The sequence below is a fragment of the Rhinopithecus roxellana genome, chromosome 5 (assembly GCF_007565055.1).
Source record: "Rhinopithecus roxellana isolate Shanxi Qingling chromosome 5, ASM756505v1, whole genome shotgun sequence".
In the NCBI taxonomy this organism is placed as follows: domain Eukaryota; kingdom Metazoa; phylum Chordata; class Mammalia; order Primates; family Cercopithecidae; genus Rhinopithecus; species Rhinopithecus roxellana.
This window is the reverse complement of record NC_044553.1, coordinates 36,096,232-36,109,476: the sequence shown is the minus strand read 5'-3', so window position 1 is coordinate 36,109,476 and position 13,245 is coordinate 36,096,232. Positions and strand designations below refer to the sequence as shown.

At 38.9% G+C, this 13,245-nt stretch overlaps 1 protein-coding gene across 2 annotated transcripts in view; it reads left to right on the top strand.

Annotated features, from left to right (window-relative positions):
• Positions 1-13,245, top strand: part of SECISBP2L (SECIS binding protein 2 like) — a 58,384-nt gene that overhangs the window by 33,635 nt on the left and 11,504 nt on the right. For both annotated transcript variants that reach the window (XM_010357803.2, XM_010357802.2), the window contains 4 exons: positions 447-616; positions 1,396-1,528; positions 4,202-4,364; positions 12,456-12,676. In XM_010357803.2, coding sequence (XP_010356105.1) covers positions 447-616; positions 1,396-1,528; positions 4,202-4,364; positions 12,456-12,676 — 687 coding nt within the window. The remainder of the gene's footprint in view (positions 1-446; positions 617-1,395; positions 1,529-4,201; positions 4,365-12,455; positions 12,677-13,245) is intronic.

The following is a 13,245-nucleotide window of genomic DNA, read 5'->3' as shown; positions in this document are numbered from 1 at the left end:
CTGAGTGGGTAAAATCATCATTCTTTACTGACCAACTGAAATAAGGAGAGAAGTGGTAGATAAGGTATCTTACATAAGAACAAATAACAGATTCAGTAGGAATAAAAACGAGTGCAGCATTGTGAAGTTTCAAAGGTAGAATGGTCCTGACTCAAGATCAGTTGCAAGGAATTGCCATGTTTGAGGGTTGTATGTAGAGCAGAACTAATTATTTATCCCTATAATGGACCTCTAAATTGGTTAATTGCATTGGCTTGGTCTCTAAAGGATAGGTAAAAGCTGTATCTGAGGGACACTGCCTAGCCATGTGTAGTGCTCCTACTGTTAATGATGTCGTTTTTTTCCATGGGAGGAGGATGTTCTTGTTTTTGTAGTTATCCTTGGAAATTTTGAAAGTATGTGGGATTGGCCCTAATGGTGAAACTAATGTTCCTCTTTGTTTTTAGTGGTTACTGCAGCTTCTTTTCACACTAAAGACTCCGCTAATAGAAAACCTTTAACCAAAAGTCAGCCCTGTTTGACATCCTTTAATTCTGTGGACATTGCTTCTTCTAAAGCAAAAAAGGGAAAAGAGAAGGAAATAGCAAAACTAAAACGACCCACAGCACTTAAAAAGGTAAACCAAAATCTGGTGGGATATTTATTTTATAAGATGAATAAGGATTTTAATCTGTTTTGTAAAAGTAGGTTGTGGTGTCTTAGCTAACAGATTGTTGTGAGAAGTATTCATACACATGAATCTTGACGATAATGTGTTAATTAGAAGCTCAGGATATCATCAGTATCATGACTGTCTTTCTGTGTAGAACAGGACCCTGGAAAATGAATTATTTGTGTAAGGTTAAAAAAAAGTTAAATATTTAGTATCCCAAAACATTAGACTCTAGGAATCAGAAGCCCTGGATTTCAGTACTAACTTCAGTGCTATATATCATTTTAGGCAACCATTTTACTCTCATCTTTCTCGTCTATAAATTGGGGATCGTATTTTATTTAACTCACTATTGTTAAGAGGTTCAAAATGAGATAATTTGGTTCCAGATAATTGAAAACTGTAGAATGTCAATCAAGTGTAACTGTATGACCTGGGTTCTAAACTTTTTAATTTACTCTTTTTTTTTTTTTTGGAAACTAGTTTGTCACCCAGTATTTAAAGAATCAGATGGGTATGGTTTGATAGCTGTATATTCTATAATATAATTGCTTTTCTTTATTTTGTATGCAGTACTTCCTTCAACTTACAGTGTCTGAAATTACATTTGCCTTTTTGCCAGTTAGCCAAACTTCTCATGTTCATGTTTAAATGAACTACTATACCTGTGTTATAATGTATATTGTCATCATTTGTACATAGTTGAAGAGTAATCAGTAATTAAAGACTGGTATAAATTTTAGGTTATTTTAAAAGAAAGAGAGGAAAAGAAGGGGCGCTTAACTGTGGACCATAATCTTTTGGGATCTGAGGAACCAACAGAAATGCACTTAGATTTTATTGATGATTTGCCACAGGAGATTGTTTCCCAGGAAGGTAAGGAGGTCCCCCTTTCTCCTCTTCTCATGGAATGGTCTGAAATATTTTAATAGATACGTAAGCTATCACTAGTTATGCTCCTGATTGGAAGATGTGCTCCATATTTTACATAAATCTCTCTATTTTTTACAGTGGTTTCTTTTAAAGATGCTTTTGTAGGGAGATGGTTAAAGAGAAGGGGACAGGTGTTATATAGTAGGCCTATGACATTTTTGAAGCTTAAATCCTGAATTTGTAGTGAACCCTCAAAATTAAGATCTCACGAATGCATGAGATCTCTGGAATTGTCACAAGTATTTTCATTTTGTTTTCTTTTACGTCCAGAACACTGTTGGCTATCTTTCTTTGTGGGGCTATTTTTCATCGAGTCATTTTTGTTGACTTTCTTGCTTTTGTGGAATTAATACATATGCCACAATGAGTGCAATTGCAAAGCAGAGTCTAGTTGGTCAGTAAGATTCAGTGTCGTACATTAAGTAGCAACACATGATTCCAATTGGTAACTTAGCAAAACTACAGATTTCTTCTAGTATTTATACCACCACAGAAGAAAGATTTTTCTGCTAGTATATCTTTTTTTTTTTTTTTTTTTTTTTTTTTTTGAGGCGGAGTCTCGCTCTGTCGCCCGGACTGGAGTGCAGTGGCCAGATCTCAGCTCACTGCAAGCTCCGCCTCCCGGGTTTACGCCATTCTCCTGCCTCAGCCTCCCGAGTAGCTGGGACTACAGGCGCCCGCCACCTCGCCCGGCTAGTTTTTGTATTTTTAGTAGAGACGGGGTTTCACCGTGTTAGCCAGGATGGTCTCGATCTCCTGACCTCGTGATCCGCCCGTCTCGGCCTCCCAAAGTGCTGGGATTACAGGCTTGAGCCACCGCGCCCGGCCTGCTAGTATATCTTTATTGCCCAAGTTTTTGCAACGTATTTAAATCTGCTTTACATGTAGATTAAGCAACAATGTTTCATTGTTTTTAGAAAAATGAGTTGATTTCTAAGGATTGTTCACCAGGGATGTTTGTTTAGGGTTCGCTTTTATTCTCAGTTTAGTGATTCCCCTTGTTTTTAGGTGTAATCATCCATCCATTCATTCAGCAAATGTTTACTGAATGCTTACCCCATGTATTTTAGTAACTAGAGTAGCAAGAGGACATTGGGGAATGTAATAAAGATATATAGTAGACAGGTCCTGCTGTTGAAGAGCTTACAGCCTAGTAGGAAGGTAAGAAGATACACATGGGCTGGGCGCAGTGGCTGACGCCTATAATCCTAACACTTTGGGAAGCCAAGATGGGCAGATCTCTTGAGCTCAGGAGTTTGAGACTAGCCTGGGCAACAAGGCGAAACCCTGTCTCTACAAAAAAAAATAAAAGAATTAGCTGGGCATGTTGGCTTATGCTTACAGTCCAAGCTACATGGGGCACTGAAGTGGGAGGACTGGTTGAGCCCAGGAGGTCGAGACTGCAATGAGTGGAGATCATGCCACTGCACTCCAGCCTGGATGACAAAGTGAGACCCTGTATCAAAAAAAAAAAAAGAAAGAAAAAAAACACCATGTGTAACTTTGCTAATTAATGGACTAGATATACAAATACGAGCTAATTTCCTGAGTTCGACTGTTTAGGAAAGAAGCAATAACTAAACGAAGGAGATGGTAGAGTCAAGAAATGGCATTTAATAATGTAGCTTCTTGAACACAGAAGCAAAGACCAAATAAGAGAGAAACCGGGGTGGTGCCTGGAGAATCAGGAGTGGTGTGGAGAGGGTAAGGTAGAATTTGTCATTGCCAGCAATAATGGGAAGTTTTAGATTGTTTAAAAAAAAAAAAAAGATTTCTTAGAAACAGATGGAAAACTAGAAATGAAGATGTGAGTAATGTGATCTGGAAAGAGGTATAGATAGATTTGTGTGTGTGTGTGTGTGTGTGTGTGATAGAATCTCTGTTGTTGCCCAGGCTGGAGTGCAGTGGCGCGATCTCGGCTCACTGCAACCTCCACCTCCCGGGTTCAAGCTATTCTTCTGCCTTAGCCTCCCGAGTAGCTGGGACTATAGGCATGTGTCACCATGCCCAGCTAATTTATTTGTATTTTTAGTAGAGATGGGGTTTCACCATGTTGGCCAGACTGGTCTTGATCCCTGGACCTCAAGTAATCTTCTGCCTTGGCTTCCCAGAGTGCTGAGATTACAGTCATGAGCCACCAGGCCTGGCCTAAGAGGTGCAGATTTTTGCTCTGTAATGTAAATTCTCTAGGAATACATGTTTTAGATAATGTATATTCTTCCTCATCCCTGTGGAGACTTCTGGGCTATGCTTAACTTTTGAAAGAGAGAGGGAATTTTTTTTTTAAAGAGATGGAAGTCTCAGTGTTTCTCAGGCTGACCTCAAACTTCCAGATTCAAGTGATTTTCTCACCTCACCCTCCCGAGTAGCTGGAACCACAGGCATGCACCACCTCACCTGGCTAAGAGTATACTTCAACAGACAATAGGAGAATTTAGTTTTTTTAGTGTATGGAACATGTTTGTTTGTGATATGAAAAGTGCCCACTTTATTAGCTTATGGAAAATTTGGAAATGATCCAAAAGACAACGGCCATTCTAAATTACATTGATCAACGTAGAACTTTTCAGCATTTGAAGTTTCTAAATTTTTTCCCTTCACTCCACGTCTCCACAGATACTGGACTGAGCATGCCCAGTGATACTTCACTCTCTCCAGCAAGTCAGAACTCTCCATACTGTATGACACCTGTGTCACAAGGCTCTCCAGCTAGTTCTGGAATAGGCAGTCCAATGGCATCTTCAACAATAACCAAAATCCACAGCAAAAGATTTAGAGAGTAAGTTTTATACTCATTATTGAGGTTGAGTAGTTTAAGGATTTTGATTGTAGTTGTGAATTTAGTATTGTCATTGTTACTCAGTGAGTCGAGCAGACAAAACACCAGAGATCTTTAACTCCTTTCGAATTTTGTTTAACAGCTGAGTTTATTTATTTAAAGCATTGCCTTCTGGCTGCTGTTAGTATTCACGTGAGAGTGATTTGACAGTGAGTATATTCTCTTTATATCAGATAGTATTTCTATTCTACAAATCTAGACTCTTAACATCTCCTATATTAAATGTTGTACTATCAGTTTTCCTCCTACAAATGCTTTTGCTTTCTTGTTTATGTGATTGTCCCTTCAAAAGATCGCTCTAACCAATTAATAATAGGTTTCTAAGACCCTGTTATATGAAATGAACCTATTACATAAAACTATTTGTGCAAGTATTTCTAAGTTCTTAAATTGAGATAACTGGGGGATCACAGCATATGATACCCCATCTGTGGATAGCTTTAATAGTTGTTGCCTTGAGGGATTTTAAGATTTTAACATTTATGTTGATGAATTGATTTTACCTTTAGAAATGACATATGAAAGAATCCCAGGGTGAAAGTATAATCTGAGTCCAAATTACTTTGGTTTATTCTATTCCGTTTCCTTATACCATTGTTTTTGAGCAAATACTTCTTGCCTAGCTTTGGAAAGCTAATTAAATGTCAAATCACAGATGTGGAGCAAATGAAACACTTGGGGGATAAAATGTTATGTATGAAATGAACAGCTTGAAGGAAAAAAGGAAAAAAAGAATGAAGAAAATTGCATTCTGGGATGTTCTAGTCTGATTGCATTCTTGAATTTGGCATACTTTGACAGTTAAATGTTCCTCAGTCTCTCCATTTATATACATTCTTCTGAAGTAGTGTCGTACTTATTTAACTATTTTTCACAGAAATACAAAAAATTCCACTGCAAATTTTTTTGCAGTAAAGAAGAACAGGCACAGATTTTCCCACTATATAATATAATTTAAAAGTAGAAATTTGCTTGCCTTGGTTATTCATAGGTAAGAAACACCGATTCTCCCTATTAAGTACCTGCTTATGGTAGACATGAGGGACGATTACTAGAAAAGATGGAAAGAGCATACAGGAGAAGTATATACTTAGATGACTTTTTTATCCCAGAAATTAGGTACTGTAGTGGCCTCACACTTCTGACTTTCTGTTTCTCACATTATAGTCATATATAATCTCACAGAGAGCTCTATTCATTTGCTTTGTCTGATGTAGAGGCATGTGATTTTTACCTCATGACCTCTTTGGTTTTGGCTTCAGTTTAATTATTGAGTTCATCCTCCATAGCCATAAATTTTCAGAGCTCTAGGGACCCTTGAGGCCATTTTACCTAGCTCCTTATTTTTATGACTGAGAAAGCCAATGCCCGGAAATCTATCCAAGCCCAGAGGAGGAATTGTTGGTAATAGGACATTCAGTTAGAAATCGTGTATCTTTCCTACTAGGAGCATCTTTAGGAACTCTTTACCAAAATCGTTATATTTGTTTTTATCTAATAGCAGCTGTCATTTGGTTTATATCCTTAGGAATTTAATAATTAGTAATTCTGATAGTCCTTAGGTTAACTTACCCTTTACATAAAACCTATCTGAATCGAACTTGGCAAAGCCGCTGTAGCCAGACTGCCTCTCTAGATTCCTCCTCTCTGGGCAGGGCATCTCTGAAAGAAAGGCAGCAGCCCCAGTCACGGGCTTACAGATAAAACTCCCATCTGCCTGGATCAGAGCATCTGGGGGAAGGGGCAGCTGTGGACGCAGCTTCAGCAGACTTAAATGTTCCTGCCTGCTGGCTCTGAAAGGAGCAGCGGATCTCCCAGCATAGCACTTGAGCTCTGCTAAGGGACAGACTGCCTCCTCAAGTGGGTCCCTGACCCCTGAGCCTCCGAACGGGAGACACCTCCCAGCAGGGGTTGACAGAAACCTCATACAGGAGAGCTTCGGCTGGCATCTGGTGGGTGCCTTTCTGGGACGAAGCTTCCAGAGGAAGGAACAGGCAGCAATCTTTGCTGTTCTGTAGCCTCTGCTGGTGAGACCCAGGCAAAAAGGGTCTGGAGTGGAACTCCAGCAAACTCCAGCAGACCTGCCGCAGAGGGGCCTGTTAGAAGGAAAACTAACAAACAGAAAGGAATAGCATCAACATCAATAAAAAGGACGTCCACACAAAAACCCCACTGAAGGTCACCAACATCAAAGACCAAAGGTAGATAAATCCACGAAGATGAGGAAAAACCAGCGCAAAAAGGCTGAAAATTCCAAAAACCAGAACGCCTCTTCTCCTCCAAAGGATCACAACTCCTCTCCAGCAAGGGAACAAAACTGGACGAAGAATGAGTTTGACAAATTGACAGAAGTAGGCTTCAGAAGGTGGGTAATAACAAACTCCTCCGAGCTAAAGGTGTATGTTCTACTTCAATGCAAGGAAGCTAAGAACCTTGAAAAAAGGTTAGAGGAATTGCTAACTAGAATAACCAGTTTAGAGAACATAATAAATTGCCTGATGGAGCTGAAAAACAGCACGAGAACTTCGTGAAGCATACACAAGTATCAATAGCTGTATCAATCGAGCGGAAGAAAGGGTATCAGTGATTGAAGATGAAATTAATGAAATAAATTTTAAAGACAAGATTAGAGAAAAAAGAATGAAAAGGAACGAACAAAGCCTCCAAGAAATATGAAATATGTGAAAAGGCCAAACCTACATTAGATTGGTGTACCTGAAAGTGACGAGGAGAATGGAGCCAAGTTGGAAAACACTCTTCAGGATATTATCCAGAACTTTCCCAACCTAGCATGACAGGCCAACATTCAAATTCAGGAAATACAGAGAACACCACAAAGATACTCCTCGAGAAGAATAAACCCAAGACACAAAGCATCAGATTCACCAAGGTTGAAATGAAGAAAAAAATGTTAAGAGCAGCCAGAGAGAAAGGTTGGGTTACCCACAAAGGGAAGCCCAGCAGACTAACAGCAGATATCTCTGCAGAAACCCTACAAGCCTGAGTGGGACCAATATTCAACATTCTTAAAATAAAAGAATTTTCAACCCAGAATTTCAAATTCAGCCAAACTAAGCTTCATAAACAAAGGAGAAATAAAATCCTATGCAGACAAGTAAATGCTGAGAGATTTTGTCACCATCAGGCCTCCCTTACAAGAGCTCCTGAAGGAAGCACTAAATATGGAAAGGAAAAACCAGTACCAGCCACTGTAAAAACATACCAAATTGTAAAGACCATCAGCACTATGAAGAAACTGCTTCAACTAAGGGGCAAAATAACCAGCTAGCATCATAATGACAGGATCAGATTCACACATAACAATATTAACTGTAAATGTAAATGGGCTAAATGCCCCAATTAAAAGACACAGACTGTCAAATTGGATAAAGAGTCAAGAGCCATTGGTGTCCTGTATTCAGGAGACCCATCTCACATGCAAAGACACACATAGGCTCAAAATAAAAGGATGGAGGAATATTTACCAAGCAAATGGAAAGCAAAAAAAAAAAAAAAAAAAAAAAAAAATGCAGAGGTTGCAATCCTCCTCTCTGATAAAACAGACTTTAAACCAACAAGATCAAAAGAGACAAAGAAGGGCATTACATAATGGTAAAGGGATCAGTGCATCAAGATGAGCTAACTATCCCAAATATATATGTACCCAATACAAGAGCACCCATAAAGCAAGTCCTTAGAGACCTACAAAGAGACTTAGACTCCCACACAACAATAGTGGGAGACTTTTTTTTGAGATGGAGTCTTGCTCTGTCACCCAGGCTGGAGTGCAGTGGCGTGATCTCGGCTCATTGCAACCTCCGTCTCCCAAGTTCAAGCGATTCTCCTGCCTCAGCCTCCTGAATAGCTGGGACTACGGGCCCGTGCCACCACGCCTGGCTAATTTTTGTATTTTTAGTAGAGACAGGGTTTCGCCATGTTGGCCAGGCTGGTCTTAGTGTTCTGACCTCAGGTGATCCACCCACCTTGGTCTCCCAAAGTGCTGGGATTACAGGCGTGAGCCACTGCACCCAGCCAGTAGTGGGAGACTTTAATACCCCACTGTCAATATTAGACAGATCAACAAGACAGAAAATTAATAAGGATATTTAAGACTTGAACTCAGCTCTGGACCGAGCGGACCTATTAGACATCTACGTAACTCTCCACCCCAAATCACAGAATATACATTCTTCTCAGCACTACATCGCACTTATTCTAAAATTGACCACATAATTGGAATGTAAAACCCTCCTCAGCAAATGCAAAAGAATGGAAATCATAAAAAACAGTCTCTTAAAACAAGTGCAGTCAAATTAGAACTCAGGATTAAGAAACTCACTCAAAACTGCACAACTACATGGAAACTGAACAACCTGTTCCTGAATGACTACTGGGTAAATAACGAAATTAAGGCAGAGATAAATAAGTTCTTTGAAACCAATGAGAACAAAGACAAAATATACTAGAATCTCTGGGACACAGCTAAAGCAGTGTTTAGAGGGAAATTTATAGCACTAAATCCCCACAGGAGAAAGTGGGAAAGATCTAAAATCAACACCCTGACATCACAATTAAAAGAACTAGATTGTTTGCAAGAGCAAACAAATTGAAAACGTAGCAGAAGACAAGAAATAACTGAGATCAGAGCAGAACTGAAGGAGACAGAGACACAAAAAAAACCCTTCAAACAATCAATGAATCTAGGAGCTGTTTTTTTGAAAAGATTAACAAAAGAGACCGCTAGCCAGACTAATAGAAAAGAGAGAAGAATCAAATAGGCACAATAAAAAATGATAAAGGGGATATCACCACTGATCCCGTAGAAATACCAACTACCATCAGAGAGTACTATAAACACCTCTATGCAAATAAACTAGAAAATCTAGAAGAAATGGATAAATTCCTGGACACATACACCCTCCGAAGACTAAACCAGGAAGAAGTCGAATCCCTGAATAGAGCAATAACAAGTTCTGAAGTTGAGGCAGTAATTAATAGCCTACCAACCAAAAACCCAGAACCGGATAGATTCACAGCTGAATTCTACCAGAGTTACAAAGAGGAGCTGGTACTATTCCTTCTGAAACTATTCCAAACAATAGAAAAAGAGGGACTCCTCCCTAACTCATTTTATGAGGCCTGCATCATCCTAATACCAAGGCCTGGCAGAGACACAACAAAAAAAGAAAATTTCAGGCCAATATCCCTGATGAACATCGATGCGAAAATCCTCAATAAAATACTGGCAAAACAAATCCAGCAGCACATCAAAAAGCTTATCCACCACGATCAAGTCGGCTTCATCCCTTCCATGCAAGGCTGGTCCACCATATGCAAATCAATAAACATAATCCATCACATAAACAGATCCAATGATAAAACTCGCATGATTATCTCAATAGATGCAGAAAAGGCCCTTGATAAAATTCAACAGCCCTTCATGCTAAAAACTCTCAAAAAACTAGATATTGATGGAATGTATCTCAAAATAATAAGAGCTATTTGTGACAAACCCACAGCCAATATCATACTGAATGGGCTAAAGCTGGGAAGCATTACCTTTGAAAACCAACACAAGACAAGGATGCCCTCTCTCTCATCACTCCTATTCAACATAGTATTGGAAGTTCTGACCAGGGCAATCAGGCAAGAGAAAGAAAGAAAGCGTATTCAAATAGGAAGAGAGGAAGTCAAATTGTCTCTGTTTGCAGATGACATGATTGTATATTTAGAAAACCCCATCGTCTTAGCCCCAAATCTCCTTAAGCTGATAAGCGACTTCAGCAAAGTCTCAGGGTACAAAATCAGAGTGCAAAAATCACAGTCATTCATACACACCAATAATAGACACATGGAGAGCCAAATCGTGAGTGAACTCCCATTCACAATTGCTACAAAGAGAATAAAATACCTAGGAATACAAATTATAAGGGATGTGAAGTACCTCTTCAAGAAGAACTACAAACCACTGCTCAAGGAAGTAAGAGAGGACACAAACAAATGGAAAAACATTCCATACTCACGGATAAGAAGAATCAGTATTGTGAAAATGGCCATACTGCCCAAAGTAATTTATAGATTCAGTGCTACCCCCATCAAGCTACCATAGACTTTCTTCACAGAATTAGAAAAAACTACTTTAAACTTCATATGGAACCAAAAAAGAGCCCATATAGCCAAGACAATCCTAAGCAAAAAGAACAAAGCTGGAGACATCACGCCACCTGACTTCAAACTTTACTACAAGGCTGCAGTAACCAAAACAGCATGGTACTGGTACCAAAACAGATACATAGACAAATGGAACAGAACAGAGGCCTCAGAAATAACTCCACACATCTATCACCATCTGATCTTTGACAAACCTGACAAAAACAAGCAATGGGGAAAGGACTCCCTATTTAATAAATGGTGTTGGGAAAACTGGCTAGCCATATGCAGAAAACTGAAACGGGGCCCCTTCCTTACACCTTATACAAAAATTAAGATGGATTAATGGCTTAAACATAAAACCTAAAACCGTAAAAACCCTGGAAGGAAACCTAGGCAATAACATTCAGGACATAGGCATGGGCAAAGACGGCATGACTAAAACACCAAAAATAATGGCAACAAAAGCCAAAATTGACAAATGAGATCTCGTTAAACTGAAGAGCTTCTGCACAGCAAAAGAAACTGTCATCAGAGTGAACAGGCAACCTACAGAATGGGAGAAAATTTTTGCAATCTATCCATCTGACAAAGGGCTAATATTAGAATCTACAAAGAACTTAAACAAATTTACAAGAAAAAACCCCATCAAAAAGTGGGCAAAGGATACGAACAGACACTGCTCAAAAGAAGACATTTATGCGGCCAAGAAACATGAAAAACTCATCATCACTGGTCATTAGAGAAATACAAGTCAAAACCATGATGAGATACCATCTCATGCCAGTTAGAATGGCAATCATTAAAAAGTCAGGAAACAACAGACACTAGAGAGGATGCAGAGAAATAGGAATGCTTTTACACTGTTGGTGTGAGTGTAAATTAGTTCAGCCATTGTGGAAGACAGTGTGTCGATTCCTCAAGGATCTAGAATCAGAAATACCATTTGACCCAGCAATCGCATTACTGGGTATATACCCAAAGGATTCTAAATCATTCTACTATAAAGACACATGCACACACATGTTTATTGCAGCACTATTCACAATAGCAAAGACTTGGAACCAACCCAAATGCCCATCAATGATAGACTGGATAAAGAAAAGGTGGCACATACACACCATGGAATACTATACAGCCATAAAAAAGGATGAGTTCATGTTCTTTGCAGGGACATGGATGAAGCTGGAAACCATGATTCTCAGCAAACTAACACAGGAACAGAAAACCAAACACCGCATGTTTTCACTCATAAGTGGGAGTTGAACAATTAGAACACATGGACACGGGGAGGGGAACATCACACACCAGGGCCTGTCGGGGTGGGGGGTGGAGAGGGGGAGAGGGATAGCATTAGCAGAAATACCTAATGTAGATGACGGGTTGATGGATGCAGCAAACCACCATGACACGTGTATACCTATGTAACAAACCTGCATATTCTGCACGTGTATCCCAGAACTTAAAGGATAATTTAAAAAAAAAAAAAAAAAAAAAAAGAATACAACGTGGAAGACAACAAATATATTTGTTGATTTATCAGATATTTTTGAGTGCTTAGTATGTGCCTTTTTCTAGGTGATGGGGATAAAGTGATGAATAAAACCAATGTCATAATAAAAGCAAGCATTTATTGAATACTTAAAAAAATTTTGGAATCAAATCTGCCTATTTGAAATGCAGAAACAAGGAATATCTGTATCACCCTTCTGTTTTTGTAATTGACTGAAGGATTTAAGAAGTTTTAAACACTTCTTTGAAAGTCTTTTCATGAAAACTTCTTACCGGATATATTTTCTCTTAGAGATATTTCCTTAATGTAGTTTTATAACTATAGGGGAAAAATTAGGATGGAGTTACCCATTTTGGTTTTCTTCACAGGTATTGTAATCAGGTTCTTTGTAAAGAGATTGATGAATGTGTGACTCTTCTTCTCCAAGAGCTTGTCAGTTTCCAGGAACGCATCTACCAAAAAGATCCTGTAAGAGCAAAAGCAAGGAGACGACTCGTTATGGGTCTAAGAGAAGTTACCAAACATATGAAGTTAAACAAGATCAAGTGTGTTATAATTTCTCCAAACTGTGAAAAAATCCAGTCAAAAGGTATGCGCTTTTTGCTTTTGAAGTGTTTTGATAGTATAGCTGTAGGATATTCAGTGAATATAAAGTGGAAGCCATATGTCTTTCTCATCAGAGTTTAGGTATAAAACAGAATATTGGAGCATGAGAAAAGAAAATGCAGTCTTTCAGTACCTGAAATTAAGTAGTAGAATTGAGACTGGATTGTAAATAAAATCCTCATGTATGAACACCAGTGGAAGATTTCAGTTTAGGCCCACCAACTATCCCTTCTGTTGTGATCAGATGGAGGTCTAGCCAGAATGCATTTCTTCTGCAAATATATTCTGCTTTTAAAATTTTATGATTTGTCTCTCAGCAGCAGTTTCATTTAGAGGCACTTATGCAAACCAGCACACAAGTACTTTGAACTACATCATGCATCCTTATTTGTCCTTTTTGATGGGCAACTTTAGGTGACCATAGTAGACAAAGCAGGTAGAAGTAGTAGGCATATGCATGGTGAGGAATATCAGTGAGACCAGTAATGTGTAATCAATCTCATTGCATTGTGAGAGATCTTTTCTTGAACTGAAAGATTTGTGAGTCAGCCA